The 21,992-nt window shown below is 43.6% G+C and overlaps 1 protein-coding gene across 2 annotated transcripts in view; it reads right to left on the bottom strand.

Moving 5' to 3' along the window:
- The window catches only part of csmd3b (CUB and Sushi multiple domains 3b), a 1,698,079-nt gene that overhangs the window by 171,981 nt on the left and 1,504,106 nt on the right, over positions 1-21,992 (bottom strand). For both annotated transcript variants that reach the window (XM_078397138.1, XM_078397139.1), the window contains exons 39-41: positions 19,793-19,862; positions 5,713-5,829; positions 4,431-4,640 (exon numbers count right to left, since the gene is read on the bottom strand). In XM_078397138.1, coding sequence (XP_078253264.1) covers positions 4,431-4,640; positions 5,713-5,829; positions 19,793-19,862 — 397 coding nt within the window. The remainder of the gene's footprint in view (positions 1-4,430; positions 4,641-5,712; positions 5,830-19,792; positions 19,863-21,992) is intronic.

Genomic DNA, 21,992 nt, shown 5'->3' with positions numbered 1-21,992 from the left:
CTTAGAAAACTGTCCAGTTTTTGGCAGATCGCAGCAAAACATTTCCTCTTGTTAGCGTATTCTGGACAGTGTTTTAGATTGAAGTAAAGTAAGAAATTGCTACAATGCATCATCCCATTCAGATTCAGGTTGAGCAATTAATTTCCCTTTTGTCTGCTCAGTGAAAAGGAATTTATTCTGTCATGCTAATTTTAAAAAAGTAGCTTAATTCTACTCTTTCTTTGTCGCTTGACAGAATTTCTTGCCAGAGGATTTATTATCAGTCATCCTATTGCCTGGCAACAGCCTTCTGTCTCAGAGGATTTAATCATTCACCATCACAGTAACATATCCACTGCTTTGGACTGCCAACACATTTGAGCAGGCACGTTTCTGCTTTACGTGACAGCCTTTCCAGGCAAACATTTCTTTACAACAAGTACACAGGCAGCAATTCAGTTTCCACGGATTTTTGCAATTTGATTTCAAAATACACTCCCTTCAAAGAGTTCACTGTAAATTACTTGTTAAGGTTTTAGCCTAGCTAGTGCATGTATTGAGACAATTGTTCCAACTGCATTGTGCAGAATACCATTGCTCTCTGAAGGTAGACACAAAAAGCTGGACCAACTCATCGGGTCAGGCAGCATCTCTGGAGAAAAGGAATAGGTGACGTTTCGGGTCGAGACCCTTCTTCAGTCCGAGAGTCAGGAGAAAGGGAAACGGGAGATATAGACGGTGTTGTAGGGAGATATAGAACAAACGAATGAAAGATATGCAAAACAGTAATAATTATACAGGCCGTTGTTAGCTGTGGGCTAGGTGAAAATGAGTTCAGACAATGAGACGCAACAAGAAGCTGGTGCAACTTTGGTGGGGGAGGGATGGAGAGAGGGGGAATGCAAGGGATACTTGAAGTTAGTGAAGTCAATATTCATAATCTTGCTCTCTGTTCAGCTGAATTAAACTTATTGGCCTAATAACTTCTGCTGACCACGAAGTCACTTACATTTGGCAGTTGCTCAATCCACCTTTACTCAGATTATTGCCCCTAAAGCAAAATTCCTTCATGAAAGAGGTTCTTAACTGATCGCCAAGCCCCAATGTAGCTCAGTGCCATATCCATTTAATAGGGCCCCACCACAGAACTGCTTTAAATACAGGCTAAACCACACCTTCAGGGTTATCTTGCATTTGGAATGGTTTACACATTCTCTGAAGAATGTTTAAAAATGTTCAAAATAAAGTTTGCATTGATTCAAAATGTAAGGTGGTAGTTAAAATAACAAAAGTTAGACACAAAATGCTGGTGTGACTCAGTGGGACAGGCAGCATCTCTGGAGAGAAGGAATGGGTGGGTCGAGACCCTTCTTCAGACTGAAGAATTTGGATTTAGTCTGAAGAAGGGTCTTGACCCGAAACGTCACCAATTCCTTCTCTCCAGAGATGCTGCCTGACCCGCTGAGTTACTCCAGCATTTTGTGTCGATCTTCAGTTTGAACCAGCGTCTGCAGTTCCTTCCTACACATAGTTAAAATAACAATATATTTTAAATAATTTAATTAGCGCAACAAAGTTGTATCTGTAAGTTATACCTTCCTCACAATTTGGTTTCATGAGGTGGGCCAAAGGACTTGTTTCTGTGCTGTGTGAATCCTTCATACCCATTATGTTCCCTTGAAATAAGAACGCTTGTCAATCTAAAGCTGGATCACACTTGGTGGTGCTTCAGTCTGTAGATTTCCCAATGGATTTGCTGGGAGCTCTATGGAGGTTTATCCTTTCTTGGTGGACTACAAGGACTGTAGAGTGCATCCATACCATTTACTACAAACAGCTGTACAAAAGCCTGGGACTCCCAGTCTCTCAGGGAGTTCCAAGTGTCCAAGCAACTCTACAGGTAATAGCTGATAGCTTTGTTCAGAAATATTATTTTTTTAACAGTTGATCAGGCTGGATTATGTCACAATTCCACACTAACACATTGGATGTAGCAGGTTTTAGAGATGATTATCATAGACGTTGCAGATCCACGATTATTACAGTCAACTACCATCTTAAAGAATGTTTTGAAACGTAGTCTAATTTAGTTTAGTTTAGAGATACAGAGTGGAAACAGGCCCTTCAGCCCACCGGGTCCATGCTGACCAGTAATTGCTGCATATTAACACTATCCAACACACACACCTGAGATAATTCACACATTTTATCAATAGAAAGCTAATAAACCTGCATGTCTTTGGAGTGTGGTAAGAAACCGAAGATCTCAGAGAAAACCCTCGCGGTCACGGGGAGAATGCACAAACTCCGTAAAGACAGCCCCCGTAGTCTGGATCAAACCCAGGTCTCTGGGCCTTCAAACGCTGAAAGGCAGCAACTCTACCACTGCACCACCGTGCCACCCATTTATGTCATCAATTTGCTTTTTTTTGGTATTTCAATATAAAATATAAGGGCGGCTCGGTGGCGCAGCAATAGAGTTGCTGCCTCACAGCACCAGAGACGCAGGTTCAATCCCGACTGCGGGTGCTGTCTGCACGGAGTTTGTACGTTCTCCCCGTGACCCGTGTGGGTTTTCTCCGGTGGTTCCGGTTTCCTCCCACACTCCAAAGACGTACAGATTTGTATGCTAATTAGCTTTGGTAAAAAGTAAATTGTCCCTCGTGTGTGGAGAATAGTGCTAGTGTAGTGCTAGTGCTAGTGATCGCTTTTTGACACAGACTCAGTGGGTGGAAGAGCCTGCTTCTATGCTGCATCTCTAAATTAAACTAAAAACTAAACACAAAAAAAGATCAAACTGCAATACTGACAACATAATCAGAGCACTCAGCTGAAAGGAATGTGTCAGATATCAGAACGCTTCAGTGCTGTGTTATTTTAATTTTGTGTTTTACTTCATCATCCTCACTCACGCTGACTCAATATATTTCTCTCTCCGTGTCATTTTAATTGTTCACGTGTTGGTTCATAAATGTTGTGCATATTTATTTTGAACCTATTTTAGTTTAGGTTTTAGATTTTTTTTTTAGATTTAGAGATACAGCGCAGAAACAGGCCCTTCGGCCCACCGGGTCCGTGCCGCCCAGCGATCCCCGCACATTAACACTATCCTACACACACTAGGGACAATTTTTACGTTTATCCAGTCAATTAACCTACAAACCTGCACGTCTTTGGAGTGTGGGAGGAAACCGAAGATCTCGGAGAAAACCCACGCAGGTCACGGGGAGAACGTACAAACTCCGTACAGACGGCGCCCGTAGTCAGGATCGAACCTGAGTCTCTGGCGCTGCATTCGCTGTAAGGCAGCAATTCTAACGCTGCGCCACCGTGCCGCACATTTTAACATTGTTTTAAATGGTTGCCAACTAATTTTGTGTCCATCGAAAACAATACCAATATAGAAAGCTTTCGTCAAAATCTATTAAGTGATTCATACTAAGAAATACATGTACATACATAGGGATAAATTTTGCCTATTTTCCATTTTTCCCACCTTGCTATAATTTCAGAATCACCGTTGCTGTTTTCGGTTACTCAAAATCACTACAAATAAATTGACACATTTGTACAAATGTGGCCTGGATAGAGTGGGTGTGGGGAGGATGTTTCCACTAGTGGGCCAGTGGCGAGGGCCTCATAATAAAAGGACATCCCTTGAGAGAGATGATGAACATTTTCTTTAGTGAGTGGGTGGCGAATCTGTGGAAGTCATTGCCACAGACAGCTGTGGAGACCAAGTCAATGGATATTTTTAAGGCGGAGATTGACAAATTCTTAATTAGTACAGGTGTCAAGGGTTATGGAGATTATGGGAGTTATGGGGTTAAGGGTTAAGGGTTAAGGGCAGGGGAATGGGGTTGAAGAGGAAAAAATAGATCAACCATGATTGAATGGCGGAATTGATTGATGGATTGATGGGCCGAATGGTCTAATTCTGTTCCTATAACTTAACAAATCAATCTGAAATAATTGCTTGATCCTCTCTTGCTATTCTTGTCTCCCTTTGAAAAGAAATCAAGGCGTCAATAACACTGGAAGACCTTTCATTATCTCCCTTCATTATCATTTGTTGGCTGAAGACAGACACTAAATGCTAACTCAGTGGGACAGGCAGCAACTCTTGAGAGAAGGAATGGGTGACATTTCGGTCAAGACCACGTCCCACTGAGTTACTCCAGCATTTTGTGTCTATCTTCGGTTTAAACCAGCATCTGCAGTTCCTTCCGACATATATCATTTGTAGGCTTCTGACGAAAGCAGATGGATGTTCTCTCATTTTACCATCCACACCATTTCTAATTTGGTTCATCTCCTTCTCCAAATGGCAACGGGTAATACCAACTGCATATACACAAAGCCCACATTACGCACTACAAACCTCCTTGGAACTGAAATGGCATATTGAATTTCCAGTGACATATTTATCGTTTCCATTTTCCGATACTCACCTTGATACATGCTGCGAAAGCCTTGCTTGTTTTGGGAGTAATCACTGTGAAAGTAAATGGTCGTTTCATGGGTTGTACTGAACAGAGGTGCTGGAACCTGAGGACCACTAAATCTACCAATTACTGTCCCAGTTGTCGCAGAGCCACTCTTCACTTCCATGTAGTCATGGATTGTCTCCGTGGAGAAATTGACAAATCGCAAGTGCACACCTACAGATTACAAATGAAATAAAACGGAATTAATTAATTGAATTCTTAAAAGGGACTATTGGAAAATATATCCATTCCGGATGACATGAGTCATACAGCATGGAAACAGGTCATTCGACCAAACTTACACGTGCCGACCAAAATGCCCAATCTACACTCGTCCCACCTGCGCGTGTTTGGCCAAATTCCTCCTAAACCTTTCAATAGACAATAGGTGCAGGAGGAGGCCATTCGGCCCTTCGAGCCAGCACTGCCATTCAATGTGATCATATCATATCATATCATATATATACAGCCGGAAACAGGCCTTTTCGGCCCTCCAAGTCCGTGCCGCCCAGCGATCCCCGTACATTAACACTGTACATTAACAATGATCATGGTTGATCATTCTCAATCAGTACACCGTTCCTGCCTTCTCCCCCTGACTCCGCTATCCTTAAGAGCTCTATCGATCCTTGCACCTGCCCCAATGTATTTTACATCTGATACACCTTCATAAATTAAGATGTGCAGAAAAGACAATGTGTAAATTCATTTCGTGAAAATCATAAAGTAAGAAAACTAATCACTACCTTACTCAGATGAACAGAAGCAGAAGCATATGTTTCTTATCGAAACGTATAAGATTATTAAGGGGTTGGACATGTTAGACGCAGGAAACATGTTCCCAATGTTGGGGGAGTCCAGAACCAGGGGCCACAGTTTAGGAATAAGGGGTAGGCCATTTAGAACGGAGATGAGGAAAAACATTTTCAGTCAGAGAGTTGTAAATCTGTGGAATTCTCTGCCTCAGAAAGCAGTAGAGGCCAATTCTCTGAATGCATTCAAGAGAGAGCTCGATGGAGCTCTTAAGGATAGCGGAGTCAGGGGGTATGGGGAGAAGGCAGGAACGGGGTACTGATTGAGAATGATCAGCCATGATCACATTGAATGGTGGTGCTGGCTCGAAGGGCCGAATGGCCTCCTCCTGCACCTGTTGTCTATTGTCTATTGTCAGACTCCATAAAATAAAGGCTGAAGTTGGTGAAGAAAGCCGAAGGGCGTGCACATAAAAAATGTTCTCTTAACTTACCAAAACCGATTGGGAGCATTATTGACCAGATGCAATCCAAGCTGCTCGGGTAGTTTCCAGGAAATCCAGGACTAAGAACGACTCCACTGAAATCAGTCAAAGAACCACCACACTGGGCTGCAAAATTACAGGTTTAAACAGAAAAAGGTCAAGAGTGAAAATCACCTTGGTTAAAAACAGAGTCAAAGATACAATGACAGTTTTTAAACAATTAGAAAAATATCAACTCTATTTTCTTGGCAAGAGACAGCAGCCAAATATTTAATTTTGCCTCAACACTTTGGGGGACATTTTAGAAGAGGATATCGGACTGCTCCAGAAATACCGCCAAGTACAGCATCAGGCACACATGTAATTGCAGTCTACATTACGGAGAAATCAGTTACTAATTGCTCTCTGGTGGACAGATTGCTCTTCACATATGGAGTTACGAGCAGATGTGTTTCTGTAGGTTTCATGAGAATCAGCGCCATCCTCAGCCAGAGCTGCCTGTGAGTCTTCTCACAGAGGACTACAAAATCTGTCTTTTTTTTTCGACAACTTATGATTCTCAACATGAGTCTCAAGTCAAGTCAAGTTTTTTGTCACATACACATACACGATGTGCAGTGAAATGAAAGTGGCAATGCCTGCGGATTGTGCAAAAAAAGAATTACAGTTACAGCATATAAATAAAAGTTAACACAGAGAAGACAAAAGTTAGTCCCTGGAGTTATAATAGTTAACAGTCCTGATGGCCTGTGGGAAGAAACTCCGTCTCATCCTCTCCGTTTTCACAGCGTGACAGTGGAGGCGTTTGCCTGACCGTAGCAGCTGGAACAGTCCGTTGCTGGGGTGGTAGGGGTCCCTCATAATCTTGCTTGCTCTCGATCTACACCTCCTGATGTATAGGTTCTGCAGGGGGACGAGTGTAGTTCCCATGGTGCGTTCAGCCGAACGCACTACTCTCCGCAGGGCCTTCCTGTCCTGGGCAGAGCTGTTCCCAAACCAGACTGTGATGTTGCCGGACAGGATGCTCTCTACAGCCCCAGAGTAGAAGCATTGAAGGATCCTCAGAGACACTCTGAATTTCCTCAGCTGTCTAAGGTGGTAAAGGCGCTGCTTTGCCTTACCCACCAGTGTGGCAATGTGTGTTGTCCATGTCAGATCCTCTGTGATGTGGACTCCCAGGTATTTAAAGCTGCTCACCCTATCCACAGTAGACCCATTTATTTCCAGTGGCGTGTACGTCCTTGGATGTTGGGCCCTTCTAAAGTCTCAACTCCAGCCTGGTTAATAACCTTCTTCCCTGGATCTGGGATTTAGGTGGAGCACTGCCTTACTAGAACTACGACCAGAATTTCAACCATACACATTTCAAGTTAAATGATCTGTTTTAACACCTTTTTCCCCAAACAGATAGCAATGTGATTTACATTTTCTTCACTGAGAGCCAAAACTGCATCCTGAAAAATATATGTATCATTACCACAATATGTTTTTCTGAGTATCCTCAGCAGTACTTAAACACTTTCACTGTTGCACATTATGTCCAACATATCTGAGACTTTTCCTTGCTGCATATACAGGGCATTTGACAATAGACAATAGACAATAGGTGCAGGAGTAGGCCATTCGGCCCTTCGAGCCAGCACCGCCATTCAATGAGGGTCATATCTCCTAATGTTCAAATTTGAGGAGGGATGATTTATTCCTTGTAATTTAAGTGAAACAAAGTCAAGAACTATTTTGAAATATAGGTCCGATGAATGTAATTGTTTCTTATGAAACAAAAATACCAACTAATGACAGTAACCAACTAATGACCAAATAATGACAGTACGCTTATAATAGTATCATCTTATGCTGTCTAAGAGACTCATGAACCACTTAGGCCGGACATCAAAAAGCTCACTCATGATGCAAAACCATCTGTAGATATGTTGAGTAGGAAGTACATGAAAGGAGTCCACAGACTGAAGCAGCAGGATACATATTGAGATATTCTATCATTTATGTGATTTCATGTATAATTGATCATAAGTTTCAGTAGCCAAAAAGCTGAGCGCTCAATAACAGCTTTGAATAGGACATTATTACTTTTGATCAGTTGCCGGTAGAACTGAACGTAGTGGGCAAGCTGGGGACACCAGCCATCCCTGTCACTCCCATCACCCACCCCCAAACCGCCTGAAGTGGAGGAAGAGCTTCCTTCACACAGTCCAGCCCCTGTCACAGTCTCCTCAAGCAACCAGACCAGCCTTGTGGGAAAAGAAACGCAGTGGAAACCACCACCACGAAAAGCTGCCAATCCCAACCAAGGAACAGCTACCACCTGGTCACAGGTGTGACTGCAAGACCTGGAGGTCCCTCAATAGGCTTGGTACAGGGGTGGGCCAATGCAAGTCAAGTCAAGTTTATTTGTCACATACACATACACGATATTCAGTGAAATGAAAGTGGCAATGCCTGCGGATTGTGCAAAAAAAGAATTACAGTTACGGCATATAAATTAAAGTTAATACAGAGAATACAAAATTTAGTCCCTGGAGTTATAATAGTTAACAGTCCTGATGGCCTGTGGGAAGAAACTCCATCTCATCCTCTCTGTTTTCACAGCGTGACAGCGGAGACGTTTTGCCTGACCGTAGCAGCTGGAACAGTCCGTTGCTGGGGTGGCAGGGGTCCCCCATAATGTTGCTGGCTCTGGATCTACACCTCCTGATATATAGATGCAAGACTAATATGAGCAAATGGGGCAGTGCAGATGCGGCAGACACAGGATGTGAATGTGGAACATCTGTACAATCCACGCCACACCGACTAAGATGCCCACTACCTGGTGAACAATGCTGCCTGGACGATCTAGCGGTGGCAAACGAGAAGGCTGTCCACTGTGCAAGAGCCTGGCCCAACATTTGAAACATAGATGACGGGCATGAAAGAAGAATTACATTTGAAGAACAGAAAAAAGACTGAGAGATCATAGATCGCCGATTTTTACAAATTATTTCCTGGATTAGTTTAGTTTCGTCTAGTTTAGTTTAACTTAGATATACAGCATGGAAACAAGCACTTCAGTCCACTGAGCGCATGGAGTCGGGAAACCCACACATTAACACCACCCAACACATACGAGGGACATTTTTAAAACTTTTACGCTAATTAACCTACAAACCTGTACGTCTTTGGAGTGTGGGAGGAAACCGAAGATCTCGGAGAAAACCCACGCAGGTCAAGGGAAGAAGGTACAAACTCTGTACAGACAACACCCGTAGTCAGGATCGAACCCGGGTCCCTGGTGCTGCAAGGCAGTAGCACTACCGCTGCGCCACCGCGTCGCCCTTACGGAATATACCCAGTAAAGTATCACTGTCTGTATATTGCTTTAAAAAAATGTGTAAGACAATGTGATGTAAACATATGATGAATGAATGCATACATGTGGAGAGATGAATGGTCTTACTAACTTGATTGAGGTTTTTCAGGAAGGATGTGGAGGTGTTGGAAAGGGAGGTTGACCAGAATGATGCCTGGATTAGGGGGTATCAGCTGCAGGGGAGGTTGGACAGAACTGGATAGGTTTTTTTCTGGAATGCTGGAGATTGTGGGGAGGCCTGACAGAAGTCTGTGAAATTACGAGAGACATAGATAGGGTAGACAGTCAGAACCTTTTTCCCAGAATGGACAATAGACAATAGACAATAGGTGCAGGAGGAGGCCATTCGGCCCTTTGAGCCAGCACCGTCATTCAATGTGATCATGGCTGATCATTCTCAATCAGTACCCAGTTCCTGCCTTCTCCCCATACCCCCTGACTCCGCTATCCTTAAGAGCTCTATCTAGCTCTCTCTTGAATGTATTTAGAGAATTGGCCTCCACTGCCTTCTGAGGCAGAGAATTCCACAGATTCACAACTCTCTGACTGAAAAGGTTTTTCCTCATCTCAGTTCTAAATGGCCTACCCCTTATTCATAAACAGTGGAAAAATCAAATGCTCGGAGGACAAAGTTTAAAGGAGATGTTGGGCACGTTTGTTATCTTTTTTACAGAGAGGGCAGCAAGTTCCTGGAACGTGTTGCTGGGGATGGTGATTGAGGCAGATACAATGCATTTAGGAGACCTCTGGACAGGCATATGCAGGGAATGGAGGAATATAGGTTATGAGAAGCCAGATAAGAGTTGGTCTTGGCATCATGTTTGGCACAGATATTGTGGGTTGAAGGGCCTGTTCTTGTGCTGCACTGTTCTATGAAATAAACAAGTTGCATAAACGTTAATTGACCTTCGATTCTCTCAATGAATCATTAGACAGACCCCTGCCATTACTTTTTGACCGAATTAAAATTCACACAGGCACATTACAAATTGGTGGTGAAGATGAAAAAAAAAATCATGTGACATGAAAATACCCGGAGAAAATTCTTGCCATAAGCTCTGCAAGTAAAGGAGGCGAAACAGTCTCCCAGGCAAATACTTTAACAAATCTGTCAAATCTTTACAGAGAGGCTGTGTAGACATAGCAGCTAGTAGTATAAGAAAATAACTGCAGATGCTGGTACAAATTGAAGGAATTTATTCACAAAATGCTGGAGTAACTCAGCAGGTCAGGCAGCATCTCAGGAGAGAAGGGATGGGCGACGTTTCGGGTCGAAACCCTTCTTCAGACTGATGTCAGGGGGGCAGGACAAAGGAAGGATATAGGTGGAGACAGGAAGATAGAGGGAGATCTGGGAAGGAGGAGGGGAAGAGAGGGACAGAGGAACTATCTAAAGTTTGAGAAGTCGATGTTCAAACCGCTGGGCTGCAAGCTGCCCAGCTAGTAGAATGACAACATTAGGAAAAGGGTGCTCTCAATTTGCATCCAAGTCACTATATATCACATACAACAGAGGTCTCAGCACAGATCCCTGTAGAACTCCACAGGTCACGGAACTCCACCATCACCGACAATTTCTCCTTGGACACAGGGATTGACAAGAAGATCGTGAAGGCAGCTACAACTCTCGCTCGCCTCACAACTCGAGTGTTGAACAACCCAAAACTGACAGTGAAGGCAAAGATAGCAGCGAGGCAGTGAGACATGGACTACATATGCCAGACTGAAGAGCAGACTCAACACCTTCCACCTTAGAAGCATCCGCCGAATCCTGGATCAATCCTGGCAAGACAAAATGTCCAACGCCAAGATTCTGTCTCACACTGGCCTTCCCAGTATGTACACTCTACTCAGGCAGCGCAGGCTGCGGTGGATGGGCCATGTCCACCGCATGGAGGATGGCCGTATTCCAAAAGACATCCTCTATGGATAGCTGACATCTGGGAGGAGAACCATCGGCCGTCCCCAGCTACGTTACAGGGATGTCTGCAAGAGAGATTTGAAGGTGCTCGACATCGATGTGGAGTCCTGGGAGAGCCTTGCAGCTGACCGCACGAGGTGGAGAGGTACCCTGAACCAACATCTCAAAACGGGGGAAGAGACACTGATGAACGCAGCGGCAGACAAGCGGGCACGCAGAAAGGAGCGCAGCAACTTCAACAGACCAGAGACCACACACAAATGTGACCTTTGCCACAGAGACTGTCACTCCCGCATTGGTCTCTTCAGCCACAAGCAACGCTGCTCTAGCCGAGGTGTGGAGCAAGCAGACAACTAGGATGCATCACCCATGGTCAGCCATGACCGAGGAGGGCTAACAGTCCGCTCTCAATTTGCATCCAATTAATTTATATATTATCACATTCAACAGAGGTCCCAGCACAGATTCCTGCGGAACTCCACAGGTCACAGACCTACAGCCTGAATATCGTCCTTCCACAACAACACTGTCTTACATCAGAGCCAGTTCTGAATCCATGCCAGCAGGTCAATGTTTAATCCTGTGCATCATAATCTACCGGATCAGCCGACCATGGGGGACTTTGATCAAATGCCGTACTAAAAATAATGTAGACAACATCCACTGTGCTACCCTCAAACACATTTGTCACCTCCTCATAAACTTGATCAAGTTCGTAATGCATGACCTGCCATGTTTAAAGCCATATAAGAAAATAACTGCAGATGCTGGTACAAATCGATTTATTCACAAAATGCTGGAGTAACTCAGCAGGTCAGGCAGCATCTCGGGAGAGAAGGAATGGGTTTAAAGCCATGCTGACTGCCTCTAATTAACCCATTATCTTCCAAATGGGAGTAAATCCCAAAGAGTCCTCTCCAATAAGTTCCCTACCATTGACATGAGGCTCGCCGGCCTATAATTCCCTTCATTCTCTCTACTTTCCTTCTTAAACAAAGGAACAACATTGGCTACTCTCCATTAGCTACGCTGCAGTTGGTGAAGAGCATGAACGAAAATGCCTGAAGTATTCAGACTTAGCAGCCGAGGCAAAACAACGCGGCTGGCGTGCCCAGGTGCTCCCTGTAGAGGTTGGTTGTAGAGGGTTTGTAGCCATGTCAACAACCAGACTCCTGAAGGGAATGGGAGTTCGAGGACAGGCCTTCAGGCAAGCCGTCAGGTCGTTGTCAGAGGCTGCCGAGCGAAGCAGCAACTGGCTGTGGTTGAAGAGGAAAGACTCCAACTGGGCTGCAAAATGACCAGCAACAGGGGTAAAAACGGAGGGGAGCGCACCTGGGACACCAGGTATCACTGTTGAGCCCTCTGGAGGTGTCGTGGGCCTGTCAACAAAACACCAAGCAAGGAGGGTGCCCACCTGATGACCCCAATGAAGTCTTTACCCCTACCCCCACTCAAGAGATTAAGAAGGTGCCAATTACAGTAGGGATTGAAATACCAAGTCCTATAAGCTCAACCTACCATTGACATGAGGCTCGGCGGCCTATAATTCCCTTCATTCTCTCTACTTTCCTTCTTAAACAAAGGTACAACAATAGCTACTCTCCAGTCCTCCAGAGCCTCACCTGTAACTCGAGAAGATGCAAAGAACTTCTTCAAGGCTCCTGCAATCTCCTTTATTGCCTCTGTCAATACCTTGGGATGGATTCTATCAGGGGATTTATCCACCTTATGCTCTTCAACAGCCTCAACACCATCTCCTTCGTAATCTCAAATTGCCCTTGCATATCAGTATTCTCCACACCACTCTCTGTCCAGTGCACAAGTACATTTCAGTTCTTTCCTGGAACTTGTTTGCTTCAACAAATAACCTAGCAGAAACTGATGTTACAAGCATGCCTGCACACAAGATAGCCATTCTGTAACAGAAATGGGTTCAGATGGGGCCAGTACATATTACTGACATTGTGAGTGAAAGATTGTTTGTTTAGTGAAGTATGGCAGAAGCTGCAGAATCATTTCAATCCTAAATCTCAATAAATTGTGAAGAACTATAAGCTTAGAGGTAGGAGTCAAAAGTTTTGTAAGATTATGATTGAGGACATCATCATCTCTTTGAAGTACTTTGCACTGGCATTCTTTATAGACTGCATGCTGTGTGCCAAGCTTGTGATTTCGTGAATGACCTGCTGAGTTCCTCCAGCATTTCATGAATGACCAAAGTCAATTGAAGTTATTAAACACACAGTGTATCACAATTGCTCTTGCATGCACAGTTTTGACATGTGTGGAAGTGGCATTGAGGAACATAATCACCAAACTGATAAGATTAGTGCAACACAATCACTAAATACGACAACGGAATACAGTCAGAGCAATAGAGAAGGCTAAAGTTCCAAAGAATGATCTAAAGCACAAAGCATAAAGCACTAAGATCTGTTAAAATTGCAACAATTGTCATTTGTCCACAATGCCAATTAAAATGTATCAATGCTTTATCTGCGAGAAGAAATGGCAGATGTCAATTCTTGCTATTGAGGGCGTGCAGCGTAGGTTTACTAGGTTAATTCCCGGAATGGCAGGACTGTCATATGTTGAAAGACTGGAGCGACTAGGCTTGTATACACTGGAATTTAGAAGGATGAGAGGAGATCTTATCGAAACGTATAAGATTATTAAGGGGTTGGACACGTTAGAGGCAGGAAACATGTTCCCAATGTTGGGGGAGTCCAGAACAAGGGGCCACAGTTTAAGAATAAGGGGTAGGCCATTTAGAACTGAGATGAGGAAAAACTTTTTCAGTCAGAGAGTTGTGAATCTGTGGAATTCTCTGCCTCAGAAGGCAGTGGAGTTCAATTCTCTGAATGCATTCAAGAGAGAGCTAGATAGAGCTCTTAAGGATAGCGGAGTCAGGGGGTATGGGGAGAAGGCAGGAACGGGGTACTGATTGAGAATGATCAGCCATGATCACATTGAATGGCGGTGCTGGCTCGAAGGGCCGAATCGCCTCCTCCTGCACCAATTGTCTATTGTCTATTGCATGCAGGCCACGAGTTCTTCATTCAGGACATGTTTCCACAGAAATAGTGAAGAATCCTACACTGTCTTGAAGTAATCATAACAATGGAAAATTGGGATGTGTCGCATTTATCTCCTCAGTAGCAATGCTGCCAAGCAGAACAACTTTGAGAACAAACGTTTACATGGTCAGTGTACTGCTATGCACATTGTCATGGCAGCAGGTTGCTTCATTACAATGATATGCATATTTAATAAGTTTTGCCCAAGAACCGCAGATGCAGACTACAAGAAACTCAAAAACATGTTCAGGCAAAGTATTGAACGTTTGATACCAGATGAAGTATTTAAGGGTGTGGCAATGAGGGCTTGGGCGGCACAGTGGAGCAGCGGAAGAGCGCCAGAGACCCAGGTTCAGTCTGAAGAAGGGTCTCGACCCAAAACGTCACCTATTCCTTCTCTCCTGAGATGCTGCCTGACCTGCTGAGTTACTCCAGCATTTTGTGATACCAGAGACCCAGGTTCGATATTTACTACGGATGCTGTCTGTACGGAGATTGTATGTTCTTCCTGTGGCCTGCGTGGGTTTTCTCCGAGATCTTCGGTTTCCTCCCACACTCCAAAGACGTACAGGTTTGTTAGTTAATTGGCTTGGTATAAATGTAAAATTGTCCCTAGTGTGTGTAGGATAGTGTTAGTGTGTGGGGATCACTGGTCGGTGTGGACTCAGTGGGCCGAAGGGCGTGTTTTGCACGGTATCTCGAAACTAAACTAAACTAAATAAATAGCAAATAGAAATAATGCCTGCAGCCGATTACACTAATCAATCGACGTTAATGAGCGTAAGAGTGGATCAGATAATTGAAGCCGCAGTAGAAAAAGGCATTCAGCATTTGTGTTTCAAATTCGTGCCCAGATGCATGATTGGAAAAATAAGCAGCAACATCCAAAAATGTGTGTTTTGCAGGTTAGAATGCACAGACTTATACTAACGCAGAAGCAAAACTGCAAGGCTCAAACTGTCCAAGATTGTTAAAGAACCATGAGGATAAAGTATGAGAATGGAAGAGTGACCCAGAGAGGGTAAGCCAACATGACTGGACAATACCAACTTCTGCAGTGCCCAAAGCAAGCAAAAGTGTTTGACTGTGCCCTAATTATAAGGAAACATTTTTAACGATGAGCAGTTGCAATCGCCCACTTCATAGAATTTATCGCCAGACCCAAAGTTTTCACCAGTCTAGAGATGTGATGTACATAAACTCAGTTGAACACGGATGAGAAAAATCAGAATTATTTGACAATACTTGCACACAAGGAACTGTACTTGTATACAAGGCTACATTATGATGTGAAATCATCCCCAAAGATCCTTCAGGCTGCTTAGACAAGACACTGCAAGGTCTATGGAATGAAGATTAGAAACTATAGACAATAGGTGCAGGAGTAGGCCATTCGGCCCTTCGAGCCAGCAACGCCATTCAATGTGATCATGGCTGATCATCTACAATCAGTACCCCGTTCCTGCCCTCTCCCCATACCCCCAGACTTTTATCATTAAAAGCTCTATCTAACTTTCCCTTGAAAGCATCCAATTGGCCTCTGCTGTCTTCTGAGGCAGAGAATTCCATAGATTTACAACTATCTGAGTGAAAAATGTTTTCCTCATCTCCGTTCTAAATGGCCTACCGCTTATTCTTAAAATGTGGCCCCTGGTTCTGGACTCCCCCAACATTGGGAACATGTTTCCTGCTTCTAGCATGTCCAATTCCTGCCTCTAGCGTGTAATAATCTTATATGTTTCAATAAGATCCCCTCTCATTCTTCTAAATTCCAGTGTATATAAGCCCAATCGCTCCAGTCTTTCATCATACGACAGTCCCGCCATTCCGGGAATTAACCTCGTGAACCTACGCTGCACTCCCTCAATAGCAAGAATGTCCTTCCTCAAATTTGGAGACCAAAACTCACACAGTACTCCAGGTGTGGTCTCACCAGGGCCCTGTACAACTGCAGAAGGACCTCTTTGCTCCTATATTCAACAAGCATGAAACAGGAAAATCTCTGATCATTAGATGTGGTCCGGCATTGATACAAACACAATATAAAGCTCAAATAGCAAATGTGCAGGGTTATTAAAAAAAAACTTTTATCACTGGGCAAAAGTGAATTCAAATAGACTGCAACCTGTTATTGAAAAAGCAGAAATAACACAAATTTTTACATTTATGGAAGACTAAATAAGTTTTTTTTAAAAGCAGAGCAGCTTCAGTGCATTATTCAATGTGGTTATCTTTATTCTGGAGACCATGATAATTTTGAGGGTAAATTAAGTTTTTTTTTAATGAAGTAAACCAAATCATCAACTCCAGGCCCTCCTGGCAATTGCAGAATAAAGTGTCAGAAATGATTAACTAAAAGCATTTGATGTATTGAATACCTATTTTTAAATAGAAAGGTTGCAAACAATGAAAGAAGCGTTCAAAATGACATGAAGTGCCAGAGTAACTAGGCAGGTCAGGCAGCATCCCTGGAGAACGTTGATAAAGGACATTTTGGACAGAGACCCTTCTTCAGGCTGGTTGTAGGGAGCAGGAAGAAGAAAGCTGGAAAAAGCGGAGTGGCAGGAAAAGCGTGGGAGGTATATTGATTCTGACATGATTTTGCATGAGTTTGATTCACTGAACTATTCAAAATTTTGTTTCATTTAACTTTTTTCACTTATTTGCAAGCTTCATTTTTATGAGATTTTGAATGCATTTGAATGCCAGATCACATATAGGTTTTACAGCAAAGCCCAGACTCCAACAGTGCAGATTTTCCAGGATATATCATCTGCCATTAAACGGATATAATGTCACCAGACTCCTCCACCCACCAAGATTGGTTGCCGCTCTTTTGGCCAGTAATCTGGTCCCTTCAGAATTAAGTATGTAGAAAGGAACTGCATATGCTGGTTTACATCGAAGCTAGACACAAAAATCTGGAGTAACTCAGCGGGACAGGCAGCATCTCTGGAGAGAAGGAATGGGTGATGTTTCGAGTTGACACCCTTTTTCATTCGGGGTTTTGAAGAAGGGTCTCAACCTGTAAACGTCACCCATTCCTTCTCTCCAGAGATGCTGCCTGACCCGCTGAGTTACTCCAGATTTTTGTCTCCCCCTTCTGAATTAACCTCGATTAGAAAATGTATTAGTGGCAGCAGTCAGTGATTTCAGGCTAGTCGAGCATGACTTGGTTCATCATTTTTTAGCCTCTTTAGCAGTAAACATTGCAAAAGATTTTATGCTTCATAAACATTAAACCAACTCTTCAACTGCTTATCAGTTCAGCAATAGTTTTGTTTAGTTTAGTTTAGAGATACAGCACGGAAACAGGCCCTTTGGCCCACCGAGTCCGTACCGACCAGAGATCCCTGCACATTAACACTATCCTACACACACTAGGGACAAATTTTATCAAGCCAATTAACCTACAAATCTGCACGTCTTTGGAGTGCGGGAGGAAATCGAAGATCTCGGAGAAAAACCACGCAGGTCACGGGGAGAACGTACAAACTCCATACAGACAGCACCCGTAGTCAGGATCGAACATGGGTCTCGGCTGTTGTAAGTGCTGTAAGGCAGCAACTCTACCCCTGTGCCAGTGTGCCACCCATAGAGTTGCTTGTTTCATCTCTCCCTGCCTCAAATTGATATGTTGGTAATAAATACAAGAGAAAAAACAATGTGACTGACGCTAAACTTCTATCTAAATAATCAGATTTCTTCTAGTGATGATCTCCAAAGTCAATCAGAAAGAAAAATCGTATTAAATGCTGTCACACTGTCACACAGGTTAAATGCTGTCACACAGGTTAAAAAAAGCAGACTCTTGTCTATTTAAGTTATGTGATTATCTGCTCATTTGTGCACCAACAGACAGCAATGAGGTAATTAAAATGTAGCATTCAGGTGGATAACTAAACTTGCGTATTCATACACAAAATGCTGGAGTAACTCAGCGGGTCAGGCAGCATCTCGGGAGAGAAGGAATGGGCGACGTTTCGTGTCGAGACCCTTCTTCAGACTGATGTCTTATTGCTTATTCATAAATACATCACCAGTATTTTCCACAAAACAAAACACCTCGAAGTGAAGACCTGTAAACCCTGGAGAAGAGGAATAGGTGACGTTTCGGGTCAAGACCCTTCTTCAGAAATTTACAATTCCATTTAAAATTGCATATAAAATGATGGCCTGGAATTTCAAAGGCACCAAAGATACCTGAAACGGTTTCTCCCCATTTCTCCACTCGCTTCCGCCAGCACCTTCATCAGAAGACGGGACTTGACCCGAAACGCCTCCTATTCCTTCTCTCCAGAGATGCTGCCTGCCCCGCTGAGTTACTCCAGCTTTTTGTGTCAATCTTTGGTTTAAATGATCAGCCATGATCACATTGAATGGCGGTGCTGGCTCGAAGGGCCAAATGGCCTACTCCTGCACCTATTGTCTATTGTCTAAACCAGCGTCTGCAGTTCCTTCCTACACACCTGTAAACTCTTCCCATCTTAAGCAACGGAAAGATTTTGTGATCCCACAATGATGCCAGTAATAAATCACTGACCCTGCCAAGTGAAATAAATCAAATTAACATTACCCTGTTAGTCCACACCATTTATCTTTAGGACCTTGAAACTCGTCATGACTCCAACACAGTGAAACATTGAACAAAATCACCACCTATTCGAACAACGAAACAGAGGGTGGTGAATCTGTCGAATTCTTTGCCACAGAGGGCTGTGGAGGCCAAGTCAATGGATATTTTTAAGGTCGATTCTTGATTAGTGCGGGTGTCAGGGGTTATGGGGAGAAGGCAGGAGAATGGGGTTTGGAGGGGAAGATAGATCAGCCATGATTGAATGGCGGAGTGGACTTGATGGGCTGAATGGCCTAATTCTGCTCCTATCACTTGTGACCTTATGAACAACATCGCAACTATCATCCATTCGATAGGGCTAAGTGAAAAAAGAATGGGAAGTGGAATGAATGAAACATTAACACCAGCATGGACATTGGCCTCTGTTAACTTTGTGGCTATGTGTTCCATTTTGTTTTAATGCTTTGCAAACCAGGACAGAACAAGGGGCCACAGTTCAAGAATAAGGGGTAGGCCATTTAGAACGGAGATGAGGAAAAACGTTTTCACTCAGAGAGTTGTAAATCTGTGGAATTCTCTGCCTCGGAAGGCAGTGGAGGCCAATTCTCTGGATGCTTTCAAGAGAGAGTTAGATAGAGCTCTTAAGGATAGCGGAGTCAGGGGGGAGAGGGCAGGAACGGGGGGTACTGATAGTGGATGATCAGCCATGATCACATTGAATGGCGGTGCTGGCTCAAAGGGCCGAATGGCCTACTCCTGCACCTATTGTCTATTGTCTATTGTCATGTACATGCTGATATACTGCAGGAGCACCTGTCGGTGCATTTGATAAGGAAGGACGTGCTGTTTCAGAATGTGAGTCCAACATTTTGAACAGGAAACATTAACACATGACTGAAGGCCTGTTTGCAAAGAAGCCATTCTGCTTTCCTTACAAGAATTAACATATTGATTTTAAAGCCTCTCGTTTAGGGCAACAACACCTCTCTCACCTCACCTGAAAGCGCATTATGACCGGGAAAGGAAATAAATCATCTTTCTCTTCAACTAAGATCAAGCACAATCACAGTCAAACTGAAAAAGGTATTTGTGAGTGAGAGAGGCGGGGAGGTCAGGAAAACAGTTTCACAAATTATAAACACACATACCTACACACATGGGAATAGGGTAATTCCATCTTCGGACTGGTCCTGGCATACATGTTATATGGGAATGCCCCTAGAAAAAGCAAAATGTATCAATTATAGATCTATCCTTTGGTTAAATGAAACACAAAAACACAAACGCAAACAAGCCTGTGGCAATGGCTTGCAAGGAAATGCAAATATAATTTTAGAACAACTGATTAAAGAGATACCCATGCCAGAGTCAATGCGAGACCCCATTATTACTGGGTGACATCACTATTTTTAAAGTTAGCGCCGCACTGGAATTTAATATTTGTGTAAATTTATTTTAAAAATGCATATAATATAATGGCCTGGAATTTCAAAGGCACCAACGAGAGCTGAAGCAGTTTCTGCCCATTGTTCCCCGCACCTATAGTCCTTCCTCTGACTTCACAATTTGCACTTCTTCCATCTTATCTCACACATTTTGTCTCGTCATCTCAGGCCTTTGTTCAACCATCTACCTACAAAACAAAACCTCATCTGCACCCATGTAATGCTTGCCAGGCTTTGGCTTGTTCCCATTCTTTGGCCAGATTGCTCCTCATCTCCCCACCCCCCACCCTTGTGTCCTTTTGACATATTTTCTGTCCATCCGAGCACCAATCTTATATTATCTAGAGGGGGCTATGCTTAATGAAAAGCTCAATATGAGCAAGGCTAGGGGAAAGAACAACCTAGAAAGTTACATCCAAGGAACCCAGCAGGCATTTCAGGTGAGGCAGCGTTCACTTGCACCTCCTCCATCCTCATCTACTCTATCCGCCGTTCCAGGTGTCAACTCCTGTGCATCGGCGAGACCAAGCGCAGGCTCGGCGATCGTTTCGCTGAACACCTCCGCTCAGTCCGCCTTAACCTACCTGATCTTCCGGTTGCTCAGAACTTCAACTCCCCCTCCCATTCCCAATCTGACTTTTCTGTCCTGGGCCTCCTCCATTGTCAGAGTGAGGCCCAGCGTAAATTGGAGGAACAGCACCTCATATTTCGCTTGGGCAGTTTACACCCCAACGGTATGAACATTGACTTCTCTAACTTCAGATAGCCCCTGCTTTCTCTCTCCAATCCCTCTCCCTTCCCAGTCTCCCACTATTCTTACTGTCTCCGACTACATTCTATCTTTGTCCCTCCCCCTCCTGACATCAGTCTAAAGAAGGGTCTCGACCCGAGACTTCACCCATTCCTTCTCTCCAGAGATGCTGCCAGTCCCGCTGAGTTACTCCAGCATTTTGTGTCTACCAAGAAAATTACATGCCAGGTAGCAAATCCGTGTTCAAACTCTTTTGAAGAATTGAATTTCATGGCCAGGTGCGAAAGAAGATCGCTTTTCAGAACACATAATTATAGATACAAAATGCTTCAGTAACTCAGCGGGAATAGGCAGCATCTCTGAAGAGAAGGAATGGGTGATGTTTTGGGTCGAGATCGTTCTTAAAAATTGCTGTCAGCCAGCAAATGCAGTTCCTTCTTACACAAGTAATTATATAATGTATTGGAAAGTACAGGAGTTGATACTGAGTCTCAGAATGTTTTGTTGTGTCCACTTTCAAATTCCATGTCTTCTATGCAGCTGAATGCTCACAAAGTGAGGGGTCACCATTGAACAGAGCATTAACTGGACAAGGCTCAAGAATACCATTGCTTTACGGACAGGACAAAAAAAAAGGTATCTTATAGTGAATGTCTCAAATCCTTATTTCCCAAAGAAATTGTCAACAAAGCCACAAGTCAGGAGTGAAAGAATATTATCCATTGGCATGGATGACTGCTGCTCTAACAATGCTTGAGAAACCCAATACCACCTATGACAAAGCAACTCACATACAACCGTAAACATTCACTGCATTCAACATGACAGCCACAAAATCCATTGGTGCAAATTGCCAATACACTTTTCAACAGCTTTCCCAAAACTGTGACTTCAAGCACCTCGAGGGAAACGGCCAATCTCACGCCCAGTTGCACAGTATTCCGGCTTGGAACCATTAGATATATTTCTTTACCATTAATGGATCAACATTCTGTGAACTGGCATGGCTTTAACTCTACGTTGAAGACTGCAGACAAAGAGTCCTGATACAGTAATTCAAAGGCACACGTTGCACTCTCTCGGCATGAGTGCCCCCTACCACCTTCTCAACTAATATCTGCTACTCTACTCTCACCTTTGTCAGAACATCTT

The sequence above is a fragment of the Rhinoraja longicauda genome, chromosome 4, assembly GCF_053455715.1.
Source record: "Rhinoraja longicauda isolate Sanriku21f chromosome 4, sRhiLon1.1, whole genome shotgun sequence".
NCBI lineage: Eukaryota > Metazoa > Chordata > Chondrichthyes > Rajiformes > Arhynchobatidae > Rhinoraja > Rhinoraja longicauda.
This window is presented reverse-complemented; position numbering and strand designations above follow the sequence as displayed.